The sequence below is a fragment of the Astyanax mexicanus genome, chromosome 14 (assembly GCF_023375975.1).
Source record: "Astyanax mexicanus isolate ESR-SI-001 chromosome 14, AstMex3_surface, whole genome shotgun sequence".
Lineage (NCBI taxonomy): Eukaryota > Metazoa > Chordata > Actinopteri > Characiformes > Acestrorhamphidae > Astyanax > Astyanax mexicanus.
In genome coordinates, this window is record NC_064421.1 from 9043277 (window position 1) to 9068991 (window position 25715).

At 36.8% G+C, this 25715-nt stretch overlaps 1 protein-coding gene across 2 annotated transcripts in view; it reads left to right on the plus strand.

Annotated features, from left to right (window-relative positions):
- LOC103041141 (AT-rich interactive domain-containing protein 1B) overlaps window positions 1-25715 on the plus strand; it is a 330051-nt gene that overhangs the window by 241364 nt on the left and 62972 nt on the right. For both annotated transcript variants that reach the window (XM_022673204.2, XM_022673205.2), the window contains exon 6: window positions 24077-24160. In XM_022673204.2, coding sequence (XP_022528925.2) covers window positions 24077-24160 — 84 coding nt within the window. The remainder of the gene's footprint in view (window positions 1-24076; window positions 24161-25715) is intronic.

A 25715-nucleotide genomic window follows, 5' to 3' on the forward strand; every position in this document is an offset into this window, starting at 1 on the left:
TTCTGAGGTAATTATTATTACAGCAAGATTGAACTCTTGAACTACAGATGCTTTATTCAGTCAGTCATCTTCAGACATGAAATTATACTGGCATTTTAGAAGTCATGGGGCAATGGTATGTCAATGGATCATGAGGTGGTACCTTCTTGGCTTGGGAACACCCACACCGGTGTACGTTGTGAGGTGTTATCTTGTGAGTGAGGTTGAATAGTGGCTAGCATGCTCATGCCAATGTGGAGCGAGGTCTGATAGTGGATGTCAGATGGATCTGACGTTCCATTTTTTAAAGTTGTGTGGTGGGACGGTTCTTAATCTTTCTCTGATAACCAATTAATATAGTTTTGTATGTTTTAGTGTGACCTTTAGACTATTCAAGTTGGTCTCAAGCAAATTACTCTACATATCTAAATGTTTTCCAAACATTTCTAATGCATGAATTTAGCTACATTAATTTGCACCAATTGCTGACATTTTTTTAAAGATTTTTAAATGCACTTACACTCACACAGCTTGTCTAGCCTATGTGAGGAAGGATTGCAAATCAGAATATAACTCAATAAAGCAAAAAAAAAGGAAAAACAATGGTTTTCCATTGGTTCCAGTGGTTTTCCAATTGGGGACGCATTGGCGTTAAGGTGTGAGGGAGTGGTGTGATTGTAACCAATGTAACCATTGTTGGATAATCAATAACCCATCTGATTCGCAACTCATCCCTAACTCATCCCAAATGTGGTTTGGAAGGGGAACTATCCTTCCAGAGAACACAGTTCCATTGCTCCATAGCTACATGCTATTTAGCAATACCTCTCAGTATATTCCACACCTGGCATTAGGAATGGTGGCAATAGGTTTAAGTTCTGCTCGTGAGATTCCTACTGTATTGGTGAAACATCTCTATAGGGATTAGACATAGTAATTTAATGCAGCTGAATGCATTCCTTAGAAAGAGTGCTCACAAAAAATGGCATATACAGTACTGTGCAAAAGTTTTAGGGACCAAAGCAAATTACATTAATCCATTTATCTCAGTAATATGAGTGTTTTTACCTGAAAAAAAGCACCACATATGTTTTAAACAGATGTAAATAAACATACATACAGTAAAATGCAACAAGGAATTCTCATTTTTAACTAAGTATGTTATATCCTGTGAGCCAAGCTGAATTGTAGTTCCAGATTTCTCCTGGACAATTTCCCTCAGCCAGCATGTGTATATTATGTTCAGTTCCATCAGCAGCTCACCTGATCTACCATATTTACCAATTTACCAAACCAGGTGTTGATTAATATGATGAGAACTAGAAATAACTCTATTAAACTCAGATGAGGAGAGATTAGGACATGTTTTAAGGAAAACAGGGCTGTAAAATTTTATAATTGCTTTTTGTATTTATTGTAATGCTGTAATGTGTTTTACTGAGCTAATAAACACTTACTGCACAGATAAAAAGCTTTTTCTTTACTGAAATTCCCACATGTGCCTAAAACATTTGCACAATACTGTACATTGTAGATATTGAATTATAGAAACATGCTTCAGAGTTGGAGTGTTCCATATCATTTCGTACGCAATAATATCATCAACATTTTTTAATATCATGCCATATAACCCACCCCTAATTATCACATCAGGGTCCTACTTTTTTTCCGATTTTTAGCAAAAGAACAATTCACACTGTTCTTATTTCCCATTATATATCTACTAGAGACAGATTATATTTATATAATTTAATCCTGGATATATGGAGATATTTGGAGTGCATTATTATTAGTATCATGACATTCTGGGTCATTGACTTCTGTTACAAATCTGATAAAATTCTTATATTTTTTTATATCTCAGTTCGGAGTGTGCCGTATCATATTATAGCAATAATACAATTTAATTTTCATTTTGTTGCAGTAGTGTATTCTTGAAATATATATGTATATATATATTTTTTTAATTCAGTGTTTCAAGAGTATCGTTATCTCACAAATACCATTAAATATCGTGATATTATTGGATTTTAGGGCCATATCGCCCACCTCTAGTTTGGATCAAGCTTACAGGTATAAGAACTGCAATAAACTCAATTAAATCAACTATTCTCTTTGTGGCTTCAATTAAACCGTCTGTTTATCAATCAGAAATGCATGTCAGCTCTCGTCTCGGCTTTTGAACCTGGAATCGTGCGAGAACAGTGTTTTTATAGGCTGCTTCGGATGCCATTTGTGTTTTTCAAGGTTTGTTCCTTCACGTGTTCTTCAGGGGAATCCTGGAGGAATTGTGTCTGCCGGCTGATGATGGCCATATGCTGCTCTCCAGTTAAAACAGATACGTGATTATTTAAAAAACAGCAGCTTTGTGGGAAAGGCGTCTGCATCTTTAGCCTCGGCGGAATAAGCGAGCGAGTCCTGAAATTGCAAACTTAATGATTTTCCGTCAGGCGTCGGACGTGAGCGGATGACACTTAAATATGAGATGCAGATGTGGATTGTCTGGCCCCAGCGTCTGCTCCCGCAGCCTCCCTGATGGAGGCTTGACCAGTGCCGTGCTGTCAATCACTCTGACGAGGCGGGACCAATGCATGAGTGAGCTCCTGAAGGCTGCGTGTGAGTGGCAGACGCGACGTGTGCGGCGTGTGATTGACGCTAATGAAAAGCAGGCAGCGGCTTCTGACGTGAACGGCAGGCGTTGCACACTCTCGAACCCCCCCAGTGCAATACAGATGCAGCTCGGCAAGAGAAAATATAGAACAGTCAGGATTAATCACACTGCTGAAAGTATATTTCTACTGAAATATGTCTTTACGTGGACCTGGGAGAAACATATGGCGTGTGTCGTTCTGAGGGACGTCATTGTGATTGATGAGCCGTGCTGATATAAAAATGTTTTCGATGATGTTGTATTCAACTTGGTAAACTGTTCATAATTACATGTACTGCAGTGTTTATAGAGACGGGAATTAAGTGTTAAGTGACATCTGGGCGTCTCTGCACTCTGATATGCAAAGCTGTGCTTTAAATATATGTACTTTATTGTCATTTAATACTTTTTACTTCCACGCTTTTTACTTTTACTCTTTTTACTTGAGTAAAAAAAATGTAAAACAGTATTTCACTTTTACTTAAGTATTTTTGGTCCTACTTTAGAATAAGAGTCTCAAATAACTGTATTGTTGCACATTGCACAACAATGCATGTAATAATACATAAAACTACTGATACATTATATATACACTGTATACACAGAGTGATTACAGTTTTATAGGTTATGTTTTTTAGTATTCAAAAACAATCACAGCCATAATTGCAAACGAGACAAGAGCTGCTGAAGAAATATAAATGTATACATTTTACACTTATTCCACACACTATATCGCACACATATAATTGCATAAATCTGTACCAATTAATATTTTACCAGTAGTTACACTGTTTTTGCATGGATTGTTAATATAATAACTTAGTATAAAACTTGTGTACTTCTACCATCACTGGTTATAGTATGTATAAAGTGTACATATGGTTGTTTTTCCCATAGTTACTCTAATGTATATAACTGTGATAGTATGGTTCAGACATAGAGTTTTTTTTTTTTTCACTTTTTGACATAATGTTAATCTTTTAATTGTTTTTTTTTCCTTGAAATCTAGGTTTATGGATGAATATACCAAAAAAAATGCTCCTAAATACTTGAAATAAAATATTTTTTTACGATGACTTTCATTAAAAGTTAAGAAGGTTTTATCCTCCTCCTGGAAAGTTGTCTTACTGGTATATCGACAAGCATTGTCTAGCTATGCCAACCCAATTGTCCAACAGCCTGTTCCACATTATTTATACCTATTTAGAACATATGTGTGGACAAAACATAGCTAGCTAGGGTAGATAACTTTTAAAGAGGAAGAGCTGTGTCTGAAGCTCTGGTGAAACAGATGTGTTGGGTGCCATAAGGCTGTGTGAGAAGACAGTAGCTGAAGATCTATTCTAACCTTCTTGTCTCCATGCCACAAACCAAAATATTTTGGATGGTAACTCTGATGAACGTATCCTGTGCAACAGAGGTTGCTCTTTTTCTTTATTTCCTGGAGCAATCCTGATGAGGGCCAGTTCTATCGCAATGTTTCTGATGGTCTTTGCGAATGGAGGATTGAGGATTGACTGACCATAATTTCTTATAGTAACTATTTTTTTTGTTTACTTGGTTGAATAGGTCTAATTGCTATAATTACTAATTATAAGAAAGTATTTTAAACATGAACCCTTTCAGACCTGAATTATGTTCCAGTGATAAAGGAAAATTCAGTTTGTGTCTGTAATGAACTCACAATCAAGATTTAGATTAATAAAATAATGAATAAATAAATAAATATGTTTAGCATTGTTATTTTTATCCTATATAAGTTTTATATAAATGATTTTAGTTAACAAATCATACCTATGCAGTAAAACAATTTATTTTGCCTCATTAAATTAAAATTTTCCAGTGCAGTGCGCGGGGCTAATATGCTGCTTGATTGGATGATAAATGTCTATTCTGAGGGTTTACAGGTCCTGATGTGCATTAAGTGCAAAAATACACTAAAATGAAGAAAACATGTGATGTCCATATCAGTGGACGCAGGGTCTGAAAGGGTTAGAAGGTTCTTAAATATGTCTAAGCATTAAACCCATAATTCCACAGATATATTTTTATCTTTTTTTTTTTTTATAATTTCCCCATATTGTAGATATATGTCGTGTGTGTAGTCCTGCAGGTTCCTGGCAGGGCTCTGGGTTGAGGTCAGTACAGCTGTATGAATAAGAGTGATCCAGGTGGAACCTCTCACTGCAGCCTCTGGCCTGGCCGATATTTCAGCTGCAGGCAGCCGACCGTGACGACCTCCACACCTTACTGCCCCCGTACAGGACCTGTCAGCACCGCCACGGCCTCCGGGGCAGCCGCAGGGCAGCAGCCAGTGCTCACGGGACACCTGTCATTCCTAACCACTCATAGAGAATCAGCATGACTGCTTTAAAACCACACCCGCCACTGCTCTCCTCCTCTGACCCCTTGACCTTTCATTCCAGTCGAGTGCCAGACGGATGTCTGATTTCGGTCTGGAGTGACGCTGATATGAGACCCTCTAATTCTATTGTTGTTTCCAGGAGAGAAGCAGAGATATTAGGACGGGAACCTATTGTGGGCCACAGATATGAAGGGCTGGGACATTTTTCAGTCTCAGTGAAGCAAATACAATATGCCGGAACATTATCCAGGCCTGCCTGGCATTCGGATTTTCCTCGAGCCGCGGCAAAGCGCCGGGCAAATTGATTTTTCCTGTCGTGCTAGATTTGTGACAGTCAGGCAGAAATCACATTGCTCAGCTCAAAAATGTCCCTAAACCAATTGAGAGGCCCTGTGCATTTTCTGGCTTCTGAGACATGAGCTGTGTTAGCGGCATAGTGATACAGGTGCAGCGCTGACAGCAGTGCATGCTAGCACGAGAATCCATCCGTCACTCTAAACCCGCTCAGCGCTCAGTGTGAGAGGAGCGAAAGCCGCTGTGCCGTTCACCGGCACCTCGCTCTCTGTACTGTTAAGAAAGAGGCTTAATGGCTTCTTGTTGGTGGGCTTTTTGGTGTAAGTTAAGTCTTAGATGGAACCGCTGAAGCCTGACAAACCCTTCCCCTCCTAAATGGGCCCAATAAGATTCCAGCAGAGCTCTCTGCTGTCTGCCAAAAGGATTTGGCAAGATTTTCCATAAGTGTACTGCAGCTGTTTACTACTGTATATCATCACTCTTTCTTTAGCAAAAAAAGAACAAAGAAAATGAAACAATAGAGCAAACATATCTGCGTTCACCTTCCTATTAGAAGAACATCCCAGGATAAATGGATTAACCGAAATTATTTAATATGACACAAGACCTACTGGTGACAATCTATTAAACAGTAAAGATATAAAGGCATACAAAGGTGTCAAAAGTATTCCTATTCTATTCTCGTGTAGAAGCAGAGGTGGAAAAAGTACTGAAAATTGTAATTAAGTAAAAGTACCTTTAATTTGCTAAAATTCTACTCAAGTAAAAGTGAAAAAGTACTCAATTTAAAATGTACTTTGAGTAAAAGTTACATAGTTACTTTTAATTATTTGTTGTAAAATCAAAAAAACAAATAATAAATTAAATCGTTTTTTAATTCCACATAATAATTTGGACCTTTCAGGCAGTATTTGTTCAGACCACCCTATAAAACATTAAAAAAAAGAAGTGGCATAGGTTTCTATAATCCATTTTTTTTCTTTATGGTTATGGTCATATAGGTGACTATAAACCGTATTTTTATAGTTTTACAGGTTGTTGTTATTTTTTAACTTTCCGTTGCTATGTTTTATCTGATATTTACATGTTTTTTTAACATTAAAGCAGATTGTTTAATGAAAAAAATACTCACCACCACGTGCTTTCTCAGGTTTAATGTGGAAGTTTTGAAAGCTGAACAGCTCTGTCCGGCGGGGCACATTTTGCATTGCATGAGGACGTTATTGCCTCGTTATTCCACGCATGAGCATCCGTGCCACTTTTATTTCTTTTTTAATTCAGACAATTGTGTTTTTTCCCCCAAGCATTTTATTTTTTACTCAGTAATTGTGAGTTTTCCAATGTAGCGAAGTTAAATTACTTGTGTCAAAATGTACTTGAGTAAAAGTAAAATGACTTAATTTAAAAACTACTTTAAAAATTACAAATTACTCATAAAATCTACTCTATTACAGTAACTTGAGTAAATGTAATGCATTACTTTCCACATCTGTGAAGAAGTATGTAGATAATATGGTTTCAACTCTCTCAATTTTTACTCAAGTAAAAAAGGAAAAATACTGGTGTCAAAACTTCTTAAAGTATCAAAGTAAAAGTAATATAAGGGAGGAAAAATACAATTCAGGACAAAAGCTTAAGTTGCGCCACAGGGTCCTATAGTGCACTACTATTAAAGAGGCTATTTTTTTTAAATACAAGAAGTAGAAATTTCAGATAGTTGTGTGAAAATGTAAGAATGTAAGAGGAAAAATAATTACTCCAGTAAAGTATAGATACCCAACATTTCTACTTAAGTAACATCAGTAACACCTCAGCAGGGTAATGCATAGCTGTGACGGTGCAAATGAAGTGAAACCAGACGTAAATACATTAAATGTTTTTTTTTTTTTTGTCTGACTAATGTTTACCAACTTGTTGAAATCCTTGTGAATATCATTATTTTCCTTTATTTTATTAGTAGCAATAACCATGGTAATAGTAGTAGTAAAACTAATAGTAGTGTTTGTAGTGGTAATAGTTATACTAAAATAATAAAAATGTGTAATTTATCACTTTTATCATTTATTCTGTTCCCAAAATGCCTACAATAACATGTAAAGCATTTTGAAATATACATTTTGCTCTCAACAAAGCAATGAGAGTTAGTGTAAATATAGACACAGTGTTCAACCATCTTGGTAGTGCTGCTCATATTGATTATCCATCAAACTCAATGGTACCACTTCAAAATAAGACTACCTTTATAAAGGGTTAATAAATGGTTAATTACAATTAGTGTATTAATGGTCACTAATTAGGTTGCAAATGCCTTACAAATCATTAATAATCAGTTATAACACATATATAAAAAGGGCAACAATGAACTGTTGTTTGCCAGAGTGAACCCATAGCCATCTATATTGTTGTCCTTTCTATGTATGAGTTATAACTGATTATTAATGATTTTTAAGGCATTTACAACCTAATTAGTAACCATTAATAAGTAGTAGTCTTATTTTAAAGGTAGTCTTATTTTAAAGTGGCACCAACTCAATAATAAGCATACCCCGTTCTGATTATCCAGCTTAATCTATTTAAGCTGGCCATGCTGTTTATTCCAGCAGGGTGTTTTAGCTTGTTTTCTGTATCTGTATCTACAGTACAGAGTAAAAGCTGATCACAGATGGAAGAACACCTCTAATCCATTTCTTAAGCGAAGCAGAGAGATTCACAGCCTTGAGCGTTAAGTAATGCTAAATAGGCTTTAGCATTGACCTTCTGTCTGATGCTCATTGACCTGTCCTCTGTGCTGTCAGTTTCTCTTAAAACTGACCAGTGCTCAGTAGCATTCACCGATACCTCTCGGCCAAACGAATGTTAATGCTGTGCTGAAAAACACAGAGCTGTGTTACAGTGTTACACTCTTTACTGCCGAGGAAGAGAGAGTGTAGAACAATAGGAGGTAACTGGATCATATAAAGTGATTTAAGGAGCCAGAATTCAGGAGAATACATGTGTATTAGAGATAAAAGCATAGAGTTTGATTTGGGATTTATTGGATACTATCATTGTCTATACAGTATGTCTGAATGTTTGAGGAAACCCTTTTTATGCTAAGCTGAATTTCTAAGATGTGGAGCTAGTCTCTGAAGAGAAGTACGCCCAATAAAATAAGACTCTGATGATGATGATGATGATGATAATGAGAATAGTGATGATCCTGAATCTCTCCTGTTATCTTATTCTTTCTCAAATAGGAGTTATTCTGCCTTTGATCCTGACATACCCCTGTCATAGCTGTTTTTGCTTTTAGGAAGTTTTAAATAAGTTAATATATTTCATGAAATTCTGAAGTGTCTCACTTTCAACATCTGATATCTGTTCAATGTACTTATCACTGAACACATTGTCTCTGGTCCAAAATACCTCAAATATTAATTAAACCATCTTAAAATGTATGTTAGTGTCAAATAGGGTCGTGCCATATTGTATCATACACAATATATCTTGCTTTTTCAAAAATCCATATCATAGCAGTAGTGCTATTTTTCATGTGATTTGATATGTACTGTGAAGCTTTACTGGTATTTATTGTATAATTGTTCATGTTTGCAGTTTATATGCATGCACTCATTAACAGCACCAGTCAAAATTTTGGTCACACCTCTACTCAGTCAGTGTTTTTCTTTATTTTTTATTTTTTTATTTTTTTCTATAATACATATTGAATTGCATATTAAACAGTTAAAAGTGTTTCCCCTCCACCCGACCAATTCCCTGATCTAAACCTGTTGAACTGGGACTGTGATTTGAGGTGATTTAATTGGGATGAGCTGGAGCTTCACAGCGTGAAGGAAAAGCAGCAACTATTGTTCAGCACCTCCAGGAACTCCTTCCTTTAAGACGCTAAGAAAACTATTCCAGGTGACTCTCCCTCATGAAGACACTGAGATTAAAATACCAAGAGTCTGCAGATCTGTCCTCAAAGATAAATGTGCTAAAGTATAAAATATATTCTGGTTTAACACTTTTTGTTTAACACATGATTCAGCTTGTGTTTCTGTATAGCTTTAATATAGTCTTCAACATTAAATTTGCAATGCAAAAAATCATAAAAATATATATTTTTGTTTCTGTACGTTATTATTATGACACATTATATATTTTACACAAAAAATCAGACTCTTGGTAAGTTACTGTTGTTTACAAAGTGCTTACAGAATTATGTCTGAAACTTTTAGTCTTTTTTTTTATCTCAAGCTGGTGTTCATTCTAAAATCTGAACACAGAGTGGCGTGCAGTTGTATACGGTTTTAATACACATGCGTCTACAGCAGCATGTCCACCATTGTGGTGTTTGGAGTGGAGGCACTCACTTTAGAGCAGCCTCTAATTGACACAGACTGCAGTGCAGCCCCTAATGACATCCATGCACTTGAGCTGCCATTGAAAAGCAGAAACGCCTGTCTCTCTCCATTTTTATTACTCCTCTCCAAGGTCCATCCAGGTCCATTTAACGTGACTGTGGCCCACCAATCCTCTCCCCCCCACCACTCCCCTCCCCCTCCCTCGCTCTCCCCTCCCTCAGTCCGTGTGTCCTTCTTTCCTGCTCTGCTTTAAAGATGTGATTTGGGCATACTTATGAGGGCTGCTTTCTGAGTAAGCTGTTTATCGGCTCCTGCTTGAAGTGCTTCCAGAGCTTTGGAGTGCAGAAAGGTCAGCGTGAGAGGGAGCGGTGCGAGAGACTGAGCGAGGGAGCGAGAGCGGCAGCAGGCCCGGTGGGTCCGCGAGTGGTTTTACCTCCGTCAGGCCCACTGGCACGGAGCTAGCAGGTTGGGTTAGTGTTTTTATCTGCTGGATTTAGCGAGCGGAGAGTATTATGGTAATAGGGGCTGAAGCTGGCACGGCTCGGTGAGTGGGCTCAGAATCAGAAGTGTTTGCTGAGGCCATGAAGGAGCACTGGGGCCTCTTTTGCTGGACGCATCGCTTCAGTGTCCTGGAGAGATGTTCACATTTAAAGATGAACTCCCCCAACACCCATCCAGTGCATATAGTCTGAGTCTGACCATGAGATTTTGCCTGAACTGTTCGTTCGGTTTGTTTATTGTTTATTGCACATAGTATGTTTTTTAGATTGAATGTATTGCACAGTCTGGTTTTGCCTTTGGACAGAAATCACTTCAAGTAGTGTCCACTCTGTATCGCACTATCCTTACAGGATTAGTTTCTCAGGGGGACGTCTGTGAAAAATATTTTACACTTCTACTCAGTGATAAACTCTTGAATCCAGACTGTTTTAAAAGGACCTTGAGTGAGTTTTTTTGGCTTTCTCTGTCATAAGACATCGTGTTCAGTAGCTCCTTCATTTTCACTCGCTGTTGTGTGTACATGGATCTCTGTGGAAACCCGCGCCCAAAAGTGTAACTACGGTGTGTGGCAATGGACAAATAGCTATTTTATTAAACACGAGGTGATAAAACGCAGAGATGTGAGTCTGGACAGGACTAAAAATACCAGAGGACTTGATTTAGTCTTTTTCTATACACCTTTATAGGTTGTGAGATATTATCATGTGAGTGAGGTTGGGAACTGTAAACTTTGGGTTTATTGGTCAGATTTGCATGATACATTACAAAAAATATTGGACTTGGAAATTAACCCGAGATTTGATATTTTATTTTTAGGAGAGATCAATCCTCAAGCAATAGGATCAAATAGATATCTGTGGAATGTTCTTTTGATTGCAAGTAAAAAAGCGATAAAAAGGAGATGGCATATACCTGATCCACCAGTAATGGAAGAATAGATGAATATTGTCAATGAAATATAGGTAATAGAAAAAAATACATTTGCTATTAGGCTGGAGATATCAGAATTTGCAAAACTATGGTTAAAATGGACAATTTACTTGAAGATGAAACAAAAACAGAAAAAAGTACTACCCAGAAAACATATAGGTATTGTATTTCTTCCGTATTGGTTTTATTTTATTTTTATTGCACAATAATTTTAGGCATCCTCCTTGTTCTGTATAAGTTGTTTTTTTATGTTGAAGGCATAAAAAACTGTGATAATTGCGATATCAGAAGTGATAACAAAAGAAACATTGTACGTTGTGAATGTCAATTCTTGGAAAAAAATACCAAAAAAGAAAACTAACATTACCAGTCACAGCATTCATTAGCTTCCATGGAACATAAATGACTCACAAAGTCATTTTTTGATACCAGTTCTAGTCCCATGGCCTGAGGCATGTCAGTGTGGCACTATTATCCTGAAAATAGTAATACCTGTACGTGTATGCATGCTAGTCCTGTAGTGTTTCTCTACAGTCCTTGAGCTGAAAGTCCAGTAGACCCTCTGCTGAGTTCTCTTGATGCCCACTCCTTTTTTTCTTTCTACTCTTTCATCCTGTAAAACACCCCCTTCATTTCAGTCTCTTTCAATCCAGAACCGCACTGTTTTGCCCCCATTTCTACCCATACCTCTGCCCTGCATATTACACACAACTGGCTTTCAGCTGTACAAAGCAGTAGCAATCACACCTGCCTGGATGGACTCCATTCTGAGCTTCCTGTATTTTTCTCCTTTTCCTCTTTAATGTAATGGTGCAGTATGCCCAGGCGGCGGTTCTTTCCACAGCGATGTGCCTGGGCTCTTTTCGCTTAAGCTGCACTTTCCACTTTACTTACCTTGGCCTTGTTTGGCTCACCAGTAATGAGGTCCAGGGGAGCACAGCTTGCTTGCCACTGTGCAGTTTTGCGTCCCCCGACAGGCCGAGTTAACTTGCATTAGCCCCAGGTTGGAAAATCATTTACTCCTGCTCATTGGGATCTGAGGTGCCATTATTGCTACACTGTGTTTATAGGCTTCCCCAAGGATAAAGCAACATTTAGATTACCTGGCCTCATCGTGAGAGCGAGTTTGTGTGTGTGTGCAGGTGTGTGTGTGTGCATCTGGGGCTACCTCGGCATTTTAGCCCAAAGGCTGGAGCATTCTGCTGACCCAAGACTAGCCACGGCTTTACTCCCCTCTCCGGACCAGCGGCTTAAGCCAGGGTCCTAGCCAGCCATCACTCAAGACGACTCCAGCCTCTGGAACCTTCCTCCTCTCTTTCTCTCTATTCTTCCTCCCTCTCTTTTTTCCTCATTTAAAGAACCCTTTATTGTACCGTCGTTGGGTCCGAAATTGCACTGCGTCCGGATTGCACGCACACGGTGTTCAAATTGTGCGCCCCCCAAACTAAAACACAGGGAATATGGCCACGAGTACTCTCGCACGTCTTTGAACTGCACCATGAATCTTACATTTGAAAAACTTAAAAACACTTCAAAGATGAAAAGCTCCTCTTCAAAGGCCTCACATTGCCTCAACAATCCTCGCCGAAGAATATTTAAAATTATATTGGGTTTAAGCATGCGCATTATCTCCCTGAACCAGTGAACCCTGTTGCTTTCGACCCGTGTCTCGCCCACCGTGGATGAAACTGAAACGACTGCTCTTGTTAAATGCCTAGAAATGGAAATTGTAATTATTTTGGAACTGCAACACTTCAAAGGACTGTTTTCATGACCTGGAGAAGTTAGCATTACTTTAGCACTTAGCAGGGAATTGCTTTCTGAAATTCAGAAGTCCAGGATTTGTAAAAGGACAGTGTCTTTAATGACATCCTAAACAAATGCATGGATTTATGACAGGTAATTAGTCAGATGTAACCATAAAATATCATTATGGATACAGTATTTGCAATTCCTTTACATGTAATACAAATCAGGGCCATACTGTGCATTCTGTATATATGTATACTGCACACTATACCAGTATAATAAAGCATACTAGACCAATATACTGTACAATTAGATTCTAGTATGTATAGTATAATACACATGATACTATTACATATTTTTAAAGCAAATTAAACCATTATGTATTCTTTATTCCAGATAACAATACATGGTGTATAGTACACATTCTGACAGTATATACCATATAAAACAACTACTAGATGTATTTTTAAGTTATGGAAAGGTTTTTGCATCAATTATACAGAATACTGTACACCAGTAAAGCACACCATATTAGTATATGCTTTATTTTGCATACTGTAAATATATTGTGTACAAAAACTGTATTGAAACACCAGTTTATCAGTGCATGATGTAACTAATAATAATAATAATAATAGTCTGTGATGCATAGAATTAATATTGCACTTTCTACTAATACACAGTTATGCTGTAAGTTTCATGCTATTTAGGGTGAACTACACCTTCAATATTAAATTTACAATGTAAAGAAAATCATATAAATAAAGAAAACATATTGAATGAGAAGAAGGAGGGGTGTGTCCAAACTTTTGACTGGTACTGTATCACAATATATTGCAATTGTTTAAATATATATTTTTAGGAAAACTCTCATGGTAAGAAAAAAATCTGTCATATGTTAATGTTATATGCATTTAATCAAGTTAAAAAAGTTTTGCCCAGTGGGATCAGTGGGATCTAAAGGCAGGGTACAATACTGCTTTTAATTGGTTGGGATTTTTAAAAAAATTAACTGATCTTAAACTAATAATTAAAAAAAATATATATATTTTTTTTCTGTTTTTGAGAACTGATACTGTACTGCAAAGTAAAATATCATAATCAGACATCATATTATTGATATATTCTTATACCCCTAGCTCTGTATTGTGGAATGATTGATATTTTGACTATTGCAACAGTGTATTAGACTATTTAAAATTGGTAAACTTCACGTAAAAGTCATGTTAGAGTCCCTGCACTACAATTCTAAAAATCCCACTTAAGGCCCAGTGCTTCCCCTCAGTGCCCTGATCCATACACACACTCACTCTCACCAGCACACACTTGTCATTTAGAAGTAATCTTCAAATGCAGCCGTCGCTTTGACTCTTCAGATTTATGGTAAACGCCCTGATGTTGCGCTGATAATTAAGATCCCTTTTAGATGGCGAGAGGGAGGGATAAAAGAATCATTGAGAAGCCTTGTGACATTTAGACACTCCTTTACCCCCGACTGCGCAGTCGGAGGAGACATGGCACACTCTGAATTATTAAGCAGCTGTCTCAATGGAGACGTAGCCTCTTCTGTGTGTTTATTTATATTAGGACTCATTATTCTCTGTGTTTCCTGATAAGAGAGACCAGCAACTACCAGTTGATGCCAAATCAACCCCGCAGACACTAATTGCAGTCGAGGTGATCGGTCACGTTTTAGCATGATGTCATTTAAAGCTGATAATTAGCATTTAGGGGTTATTTTTGATGCCATTAATTGCATTTTTTTTTTTTTTTTTTTGATGATGAAAATTATATGTAAGCCTACTGTTTGTCATAATATAATGTTTGGATAACTGAGATCGTGAGATCGCTGCTTGACAAGTACAGCCTCTTATTTTCCTCTTACTGATCAGCCTGTTATGCAGTGCTAAAACCACAGCCATCAAATAATGTAGATAATAATGAAGCATATTTCAATAGAACGTCAATTGTGGAAAATATAGCTCACCCCTTGACAAAACATGACATAATGATATATATACATAAGGAGAAATAATAGATAATAGCTATGAGGTAATATAACTAAACATATACCATTAATTTAGCGGCTTTTAAAAAATTAGATATTAAATTGTTTAACATAAATGCAATTTTTGTGAAAGAGGACAAAGGTTAGAACAACCCCACATTTATTACTACTTAAAGTATAAGTAAAGTAAAGTGTAAAATTAGAGTGAGATTCAGCACATCAGCTTCAGGTGATTAGAACGTGGTTAGAGAAGATTTTTAAATTAGCCTCTCTTAAGGCACTCTGCAAATACTTCTCTATTACACATTTATAACGCTCTGTTTGCTTAGTACAATAAGGGGAGCATAATTTTGCCAGTTCTGAACAAGCCATGTGTATGTGATAGTCACCAATCTACCTCTATGCTCGCCAGTTTCAGTCTCTTTCAGAATTAAGTGTTTAAGGGCTCTGTCACTTTTATGCAAATAAGCTGTAGCTGTAGCTTGCCACAAACCATAGGTGCAGATCCCTCCCTCAGATGAAGTCTGTTCTGTATTGTGTGAGGTTCTTAACCAGCATACTAAAATGGTGAATCTTTTGGTGATCTAGTGGGTGGGTCTTGGGTGGGGGTTGACGGATGAGGGGTGGTGCCAGGGTGGTTCTATGCAGGGTTCCATCACAATGAGGAGCAATCCAAATGGCTCATAGAAGCATATGATTCCTGACACCAAACTCTGACTTTAACTGATTCACAGAAATGGATGGATAGATTTTTTTCACCCCCTTGGAGTGTTTATAAGCATGTAAAAATGGACTTTTGCCCCCTTAAAATGTCCCCTTAAAAGAAAGGACAGACTGTTTTTTATAGAATGTTATATTAAAAGGAGGGAGATTTCTATAACATCACTTATTTATGTGAAGAAATGAGTTGTGCGCTGCAGTGTTATATAGTGTCACAATGTTCAACGTTCATCATAAAGCTTTGTCTTCAAAAGAACAGTCAGTTTGGGACCTGTACTCAGTTGATCGCAGCCTAGGCGTTTAAAAGGCAGCTATTGTTACACACAAGCCCACACAGGCCTGTTTACCTCAGACAGTACTGGAGGAGGAGTGTGACCTTGCCTCTGCAGCAGACGTGCTTTAGCGGGGCTGGAAACTGCGCTAACACGCTCCTGGTGCGACAGCAAAAAGGCCCCCAAACGGAAAACGCATTGCTGGTTGGAAGTCCCAGCAAGACCAGTAAACCGCAGGAACAACAAAGAGCTACAATTTGTTCCTGCACTGCTGCGCTTTCTTCCACAGCTGCTCGGTGCTGCCCGGTGTTTCCGGCCTAACAGCCCACCGCTAGCCCTGCTGCAGCCCCACAGACCAATCACACACTCGCTAATGGATTACAGTCTTGGTGCTCAGCCATTAGACGCTTAGTGTGCGGGCATCCACACGGAGAGCCTGTTTACAGAGTTAACACAACGCAATTACGCTTAGTTAGCCGAGTTTGTTTACATGGATTCTTTCCACTTCCTGGAAAAGAATTACTAACTAAAGCAAACCATGGTAGCTCTAAAGGCCAAGGAGGTGAAATAAGGGATCATTTAACCTCCTGAGACACTGCATTCTTATATAAGCACATTACAATACATTACATTTAGACAACACTTTTATCCAAAACGACTTACAAATAATGATGTAAATTAGTTATAGAGGACGAAAAAAGTTCAAGGGAAAAACATTTTAGACAGGGCCTAAAGGAGACAAAGGGGAATAGTAGAATAGAGGAAGAAAGGAGGGGAAGCAGGAAATGAAGTTAGAAATAGTTAGTTAGTGTTAAAGGTGTTAGGAGAGTAAGTACTCTTTGAAGAGCTCTGTCTTCAGGAGTTTATTATATTATATAAAGTTGACTCTTTGGCCTATAATACTATAACTAACTAACTAAACTAACTAAACTAACCTGTATGATGAGATTCTTCCTGTACAAAGACAATGTTTGGTTTTTAATGCTTGGTAGGTCCTACTAATCCCAAACAGCTAGAATTGTACAAATTTACACCAAGCAAAAGGTAGCGTCTCAAGAGGTTAAATTTAAATATATTTACTGAATTTAACTGAACACTTATCGATGTATATATATATTCACAAACACTGTTGCTATTTTGCTATTTAAACGGGGCAGGTGGATTGCGTGAAAATAGACTGTTGGTGGGGTGTAAGATAGCAATGAGCATTGTGAAGGGCCTTGTGCAGGGTCGTTTTTGTGTGTTTTTTAGAGTATACTAATAGGCTACTCAAAAATAGTTATTAACAAGATACACAATAAAATGTACTTACATTAGTAGAATAAAGTGACTTTAGTGATTTTGTGCTCTTCTGGAATTTAGTTTGTACATCTCTAAATATCAGTGTAAAATATTAGTCGTCACATTTTTAGCACTTTAATTCGGATTCCTCCTAACAGTATCTTCTTTCACCAGTGCAGTGAGTGAATGTTTGTGGTATTAAGAACTAAAAATTATCCAATATTATCATAACATGCTCTGGCAGCTTGTTGTTCTCAGTCCTCATTGGAAAAGTGTCTCCTATTCCCAGTGCCAATTGGCTCCCCGCCTCTGATACCCTCGTTGCCCTGGTTTCACAGCCTCCCTGCTCGTCCCTCATTGGTTCAGAGTTTGCCACCCTTTTCGCCCATTGGTTGTCGGCATCAGTGGCATCAGTGGCATGTCACTGAGGCACAGGCTAATTTACGCTTCTTACCCTCATGTGTCAAAAATCAATCCGCATGCTCTCTGGTATCGTAACGTTAATCATTGCTCCTCATATTGAAGATCGACTCTGGAAGGCAAATGATAAACAGCGCCAGCAGCACATCATCACACTGATTATTATGAAGCTCAGAGCTGTCAGCCTGTTGCATAGATTACAGCGATTTACAGCCTGGGCTTAGGGCCTGTTGCAAGCTGTTATACTGTACGATTTAATATATCTTAATATAGTATGAAATCGTAAACAAGGTTACAAATTGCTAATGTTTAAACTATTTTTTTTTTTGTTGTTTTTATGAAATCTGAATAAAATTAAGTTTACATTTTACTTAATCAAAACAGTGGGATCTAATAACAATAATTTAGTGGGTGAGGTTTAAACATAACACTAAATGAACCATTGTCGAAAATGTGATACTTTGATATATATTTAGTATATAATAGTTTAATTATACAATTATATAATATAATAGTTTCTTAAACCCCTTATAATAACTAATATTCCAACTCATGTAGAACAAATACATCGACATGCCAAAAGTCATGGGACACCAGTATAACTTGATTAAATTGATCATAAAGTGTTGTCACCTTGGTGGGCTGCCTTCTTGGAAATACCCACACCTGTATATGTTATGAGGTGTTATCTTGTTGTGAATAAGGATGGCTAGACACTGGCTAGTATGTCTGATATTTGGGGTTTTCACATTTCTTGATCCACAGTGTGTCATATGTATGTGTAACAGGAATTATTTACAGAAAAAAATTACCACCATTAACACTGCGGACAGTGACACTGTGGACAGTGTGTGGGGGTGATTGTGACTGGCGGTGTCTGGCTAGAACTGTCCATGTGAACAGACAAGCAACTCCAGCAGAATTCACATTTACATTCAATACAGAAGACCCCACATATATTCATTAGCCTTAATGGAATGTGATAATAGTCATAGGACACAATAATAGCCACAGGTCTAATGAAGTTTGGTATATCAATGTATATCAATTATAGTCATAGGTTTTTTAACCTCCAGAGACCCGGACTTTTTATTTCTCCAGGAGTTTATAGGGACAGTAGATTATTTATGTATTTTTTATGTAGCTCTCTGTTATTGCAACAATTGATTAAAATTCAATATCATATGAAGATATAGATATTATTGTACATAAATAAACTAGTTTCAAACATAAAATTAGATGAGAGTTTGTACCTGGTCTATGTTTCTGTCTAGACTGGCTGTAGAAACCTTTGAACGGGATTCTCACCATCTAGTTTTCAATCAATTGAGTGTAATGTTGTGATGTGACCACGAGATGATATGGGTATTCTTTCCATATGAGGCCAAAGGGTCAATGTTTAAAAAAAAAAAAGTATTATAGTGCAGATAAGTCTCAAGAGGATAAAATACAATATGGGTAATTCTTAACCTTTGGAGTGAATGTTCAAGCTTTAAAACTGTTCAATCATTGGTGCAATCATAAATTTAAGGTTCTACAAAAGGCTCTTTATGTAACACGGAGGAGGAGGCCGGATGCAAATGCAAGTCAGTTTTATTAGACATTTAGAAAACTAACAAAGAACAAAACACTAAGGATTAATATAACAAAAAGGTAACTAAAACAAAACACTATGAACTAAAAGATAAACTAAAAGACTGAAACAAACAAGCAAAATAAGCAAACAAAGGAACAAGCTAAAGAAAACAAACCAGAATACTGTAGACAAAAACACGGCAGGTCCAAAGCTCAACAAACACAGATAAACAAGATCCAAACTGAGTAACAGGACGAGGTCAAACAAAAGGCACGACACAGAACAAAGGAGCACATGGGGTATTTATACACAGGCACACACTAGGGACACCTGTGGAGGTAATGAGGGGGTGGAGTTACAAATGACAGGAGGGGTTACAGATGACAAGGCGGGGCTAAGGTGGAGACAAGACCAAAACACAACAGTAGCACATGGCTGGGAAACATGACAGGGAAACAAAAGAGAACAGAGGACAAGAGCAGGAAGGAACCAAAAAAAAAGGAAAGACATTGGACAGACACAGGCTAAGGTGTGACACTTTGAGCGTGCATATTAAGAATCACTTTTGGTTCTATAAAAAAAATCTAATTTTTAGATGTTATAAAGGTTCTTCACTCTAACTTACACATAGAGATCTCTTATACCAAATATGATTTTTTTTATAAAACCAAAAATATATATATTTTTTCTATTCCATTTGAAGTGCCTTTATTTTTTGTGAAAGTGTAGGCAGCTCAAGCAGAGCAGAAGTGGAGCTGTGAACAGACTGCCTGCACATGGTCTGAGAAGCTCAGGCAGATATTGAGTGGCGAGGCCATGAAGTGCTGTGAGGTTATGGAAGGTTATTTTTATTGAATCTGGGATGAAACAGGTGACCAGTGTAGTGATGGAGGATGGGAGTGATATTGACTGACTGTTTGGTGTCTGAGAAATCTGGCTGCTGGCTTCTGAATGTGTCGGCTGGGGATTTGGCAGGAAGGAGCATAAAGGAAGAATAAAAAGGACAGCTATAGTCAAGATGACACTTTATGAATTTCTCTTTTCTCTTTTATCTTTCATGATGAGTGGGGGTGAAGAATGGCGGTGCTACAGAAGTGAATGAAATGCCCATTTAGTTCAAATAATGTTGATTTTTTTTTGTACCTTCTAGGTGGACTAAAGAAATACTGTAAATTTATACTGTATAGTTAGTGGTGGGCGATATGTCTTGTAGAATACACTACTGCAACAAAATAAAAATTGTATTTTACTATTGCATACGATATGACATGGCACATACCTAGCTGATATATAAAACAAATACAAGAATTTTATCAGATTTATAACAGAAGTTAATGATCCAGAATTTCATGATACTAATAATGCGCTCCAAATATCTCCATATATCCAGGATTAAAGTAAAATAAATGACACTGGACAGATATAAAACAATTGTCTAGTAGATATATAAGGGGAAATGAGAACAGTGTGAATTTTTCTTTTGCTAAAAACAGCAAAAAGTAGTACCCTGATGTGATAATTAGGGGTGGGTGATATGGCACGATATTTCAGGGTATAATATCAATCACGATATTTAAAGATGTTGGCGATATTATTGTGTATGCTACACTATGGCACAACCCTACTTACAGTATAAAAGATACCAATAGCACAGTGGGTCATTTGACACCATTCTAAACAGTGATTCTACTGTTTTTTAACAGTAAATTATGTTAAAAAGAATGTTTACCCTCTATCTTTAGGAGGGAAAATGTATATTTTGGAAGCTTGCGAGTCCCAGTGGTTGTAGCATACATTAATTTCAATTTTGAATTTCAATAAAGTGTTTTAGAGCAAGGAAACTTCCAAAACATGTAGGGTAGGATGCCCTCAAGACCAGAGATATAAACCATTACTTCATCAAGATAAATCTAACAAAAGTGGTTTAACTACACAATGCTGCCCAAAAGCAATGGATAAAAAACACTGTTTTTAACAAGAATGTAAGAATATAGTAAGAATATAAGCAGGTAAAATGTATTTTTTTACGTATTCATGCACATATACATCATTTTATTTATGATCCACTTGTACACCTCATTGTATTATAATAGGTATAATATTATAATATTATATCATATTTATAAGAGTATTAACCATTTATTTTTAGAAGGAAATTGTATATTTTGAAAGCTTTCAAGTCCCAGTGGATAGAAAGGTGTGAAAATATATATATTTTGGTTCTCTAAGAGCAATGCCATGCTATAGAGGGTTAATATACATATATCAGCCATAATATTAATACTACCTGCTTGCTTCTGCACTTACTATAAATGTCAGCTCCACTGTACACATATGAGCACTTTGAAGTTCTATATAATATACAGTCTTTTGTCCTGTATCTGTTTAATGCTTTTTAAATTTATTGTCTTCCTTTCACTCTGTTCTTCAATGGTCAGGACCCCATAGGAGAGAAAACCAATACAGAGCAGCTATTATTATTATTATTTGGGTGGTGGGTCTTTACTATCAGAACTGCAATGATTAGCACTGATTGGCATGGTGGTAGTGGTGGTGTATGAGGTGTTAGTATGTGTTGGGCTGGTATGAGTGGATTCAACACAGCAGTGCTTTCCATTCATTGGTCATCCTCTAGTCCTCTAGTCATAGGATTCTGTCTGCTGGATATTTGTAGTTTGTAGATTATTTTCAATCCAGCATTTACACAGAGGTTGTTTAAGAACACCAGCAGCACTGCTGTGTCTGATCCATTCATACAACACCCAGTGTTGGGAAGGTTACTTTTAAAATGTAATCCCTTACAGATTACTGATTACATCACTCAAAATGTAATTTGTAACGTAATCAGTTACATTACTTCAAGTGAGTAACGTAATCTGATTACTTTGGATTACTTACAATATTGTCGTTTTTTTAAGCCTGAATGAATGTAGCAACCACATATTGCATATTATTCTTTTATTTTTCTTTCCAGTTAACAAATAGATAAACAAATAAAAAAGCCTTTTCAATCACTCTATAAAAATACTTATGAAACCATTTCATCAAACAATTTTAAGAAACACTTCTATAAATTGATAATAAAACAATTTAAAACCAAACAATGTAACAACAACTGTAAGCTATCTATTTGCAGGTTTGCCACCAGTGTTAATTTTGACAACAAATTTTGATTTAGTCTTAGTTATAGTCTTGTGACGAAAATAGCATTTAGTTTTAGTCACAATTTAGTAATTTAGTCGACTTAGTTTTAGTCGACTAAATGTCATAAGAATATAGTCTACTAAAATTACAGTAAATTTAGTCGACTAAAATGTAAAGGGTGTAAATGTAAATGCTTTTTCATCAGTTCCCTTGAATTATTAACTATACACTTATATGAAATGAAACGTTTATTAACCACTTGAGTAATATTGTTAATGTTTGAATGTGAAATATATTTATATATGATTTAATGTATATTATTATTATTATAGGTGTGTGACTATATATATTTTACATTTAAAATTTTGCTCTAGAAATCAGGTCATAAAACAACTGAATAGTTAAATTATAGTTTAAACAGAGCTGTAGATGCAAAAACAGCTTTTAAATGATCTAGTTTTATCTCCAGCACTAACCCAGCACACCTACTGGAGCTACAGTCTATAAATGAGATCAAAAACACACCTTCACACACTGTCCTGTAGAGATGCTCTCAGGATGTACTGAGAGACTTCATGAGTTAAAGTGAGAAACTGATGAGAAAGTGCTGTAAGGAACTTTACACAGACTTTTGGGTTCATAGATTCACTTATTTTATTGTTTTATTTTCGTTATATTATTGAGTTCCTTTCTGACCTGCTGCTGCTTTAACACTAGCTATATCTTTCCCACTGTGAGACTAAACAGATGATCTGATCTTAATGAGTGAGTTCTGTATCAGTTCTGTGTTTTAGTGCACTGCCGAGTTAAACACATCAGCTCATGAAATAACATCAGCATTAAAACGCGGGTCTCTGCACGGAGATCTGTGTGACTCTGGTCTGCAGAAGCTGAAAGATTAGTGGTGTTTTTACCGGAGATGGAGTCGCTCCACGCGGTTTACACGTTATCTTGTTTTTCGCGACGTCAAAGGAGAAATATATCGCCTCTCCTCTCTCTCTCCCTGCTGAACACTGTGGAGTTAACTTCCAGTCGAGCTCCGTATCGACAGTTTAATTCCCGGGTTTGTAACTGAGCGCGCGGCGCCTCCGCTAAAGTAGCAGTGATTGGATCTCTTCCTAACTGGTCCCTACCTTTCACAGAACTAAATCAGTTCTGATTGGATTTCGTCCCTGCCAAACATTTTCGTCGTTTTTATTTGTTGACCAAAATGTCAGTTAATTTCGTCTCGTTGTGTGTGCGGAGCCGCTGTCTGCCCCTCCTCCCTGTGTGTGTGTGTGCAGCGAGACGGGAGGAGGGGCAGACAGTTCCCTGTCATATCAGAGCGTATTCACCGCAAAATGTTATTTGCGTTTTGTCAGTGTTGGAATAGCAAAAATAGGAAAGTACCGCAATGTAATCCTTTAATTTTAGCAGAGTAACTGTAATCTGATTACCATTTATTGAAGCAGTAACTGTAACGGATTACAGTTACTTATAATTTGTAATCTGATTACGTAACGCCGTTACATGTAATCCGTTACTTCCCAACACTGACAACACCACCATGTCAATTAGTGTCACTGCAATGCTGATATTAATTACCACCCAAGTATTAATAGCTGCTCTGTGGCTGTCCTGACCACTGAAGAACGAGTACAAGGCATACTTTTCCCGTCATTACGATAGCAAAGACACACTGACACGCCCTAAATCAAGCTACATGGTGCACAGAAGACGGCTCGCCTACAGATTGCTAAAACGGGGCTCTTAATGTTACGGCTGATCAGTCTGAATGTATTGTTGGTCTGTCTGAGAGATGATGTTCTCTCAATATGCCTCTTTATTTCTCTTCTCCACAGGCTCCCAGCTAGCCCCCCAGACCCCAGGGAACATGACAGACTCCCACTCCACCATCAACCAGACTCCTCTGTCTCAGGAGAGAGGTAAAGAGAACACACACTCAGTCATGAGTAGAGATTCCTCTCTAGGTGTCATTGTGATTTTAATATACTGTGTATATATTCACACTGGTGCTGGATTTATTATTGGTAAGGACAGAAAAGAACCAATGAGTAGTATGGACTAGGGTTTTTTGAGTGATGCCATATAAGAAATATACAGCCCTGGAAAAAAATAAGAGACTTTATCCAAAAGCAGTGCTCAAAAGCATGAAATACATTTTTAGTATACTAAAAAGAATGTATTACATGCCATCCATGGCATGTAATTAGATAATATTGTATGCAGAAATTAAGTAAAGGTTACTAAAAGAAAGGATTGATTCAGCAAAAATAAATTAAGTAAAGTTTTATAAAAGAAAGGATTGACTGAAGTTCAGTTCACATATTTACTCTTGAAACTGAGTTGAAGTTACTTAAATTTACATTAAATTAAATTTACTTAAAAAAGCAAATGCAGAAAATGCAGAAAAGTAAATTTTACGCATTGTTTTCAGTGTATGAAAGCTCAGCATTTTTTAGTTATTTCAGCCATTTCTCATTTTCTGCAAATAAATGCTTTAAATTACAATATTTTTATTTGAATTTGGGAGAAATGTTGTCTGTAGTTTATAGAATAAAATTATAATGTTTATTTTAATCAAACATATACATATAAGTTGCAAAATTAGAGAAACTGAAGTAGTCTCTTAATTTTTTTCAGAGCTGTGTATTTTGGTTCCATGAAGGTTATTTAGACCTTTACAATGTACTTTAATAATCACAGTGTTTGACAGAAAAAATGGCATATTTACACCAAGTAATGGTTCTTTAGACCTTTAAAACATTCTTCTTTATTACAAGCATCGTTCTTTATGGAATCAATCATCGCTCATAGAACCATTTCAAGCTTAGGTTTATACAAACCTTTTAAAACTGGTATCTTTAAATTAAGTAAACATTCTTTTCTTATACATTTTAAAAGGATTTTCTTTATACTTTATTATATGGTTCTTCTATGGTATAACTCAAAGAACCTTTTGAAGCACTGAAATGCTTCCAAAAGAGCATTCGTACCTTCACTTAATGCAAAAGTACCAATTTAAAGGGTTTGTAGAAGAGTTGTATGAACCTAAGCTTTAAATGGTTTAAAGAACATTAACAAAGTGTTCCTGAATTCAGTGTGATGCCCATTTAACATCTGAACACTGCCGGGAACAAATTGTTGTTAGCGCCAACATCTGTTTACAGTTTATCATTAATTAGTGTTTCAATAATTAGTGTTGTTATTGTTGCATAGCGTGTTTTTGTAGCGTGGCATTTTCATTGTTTTCTGGTTCAATTCCCTAATTGCTGTTACTATAAATGTGAAAAAATAATAATAAGTACAGTAAAATATAGCTCTAGTGGGAGCCCAAAGCCTATCAGACTAAATGTCCCACTGTATAAACATTCTGCAAGTAGATGCCTTTTTAAAGTGAAGAGAAATTTTCATTTAATAAATAAAATTGATGTTATAAAAATGTGAAACATGTCTTAAGGCCCGTCTCTCATTCAAACA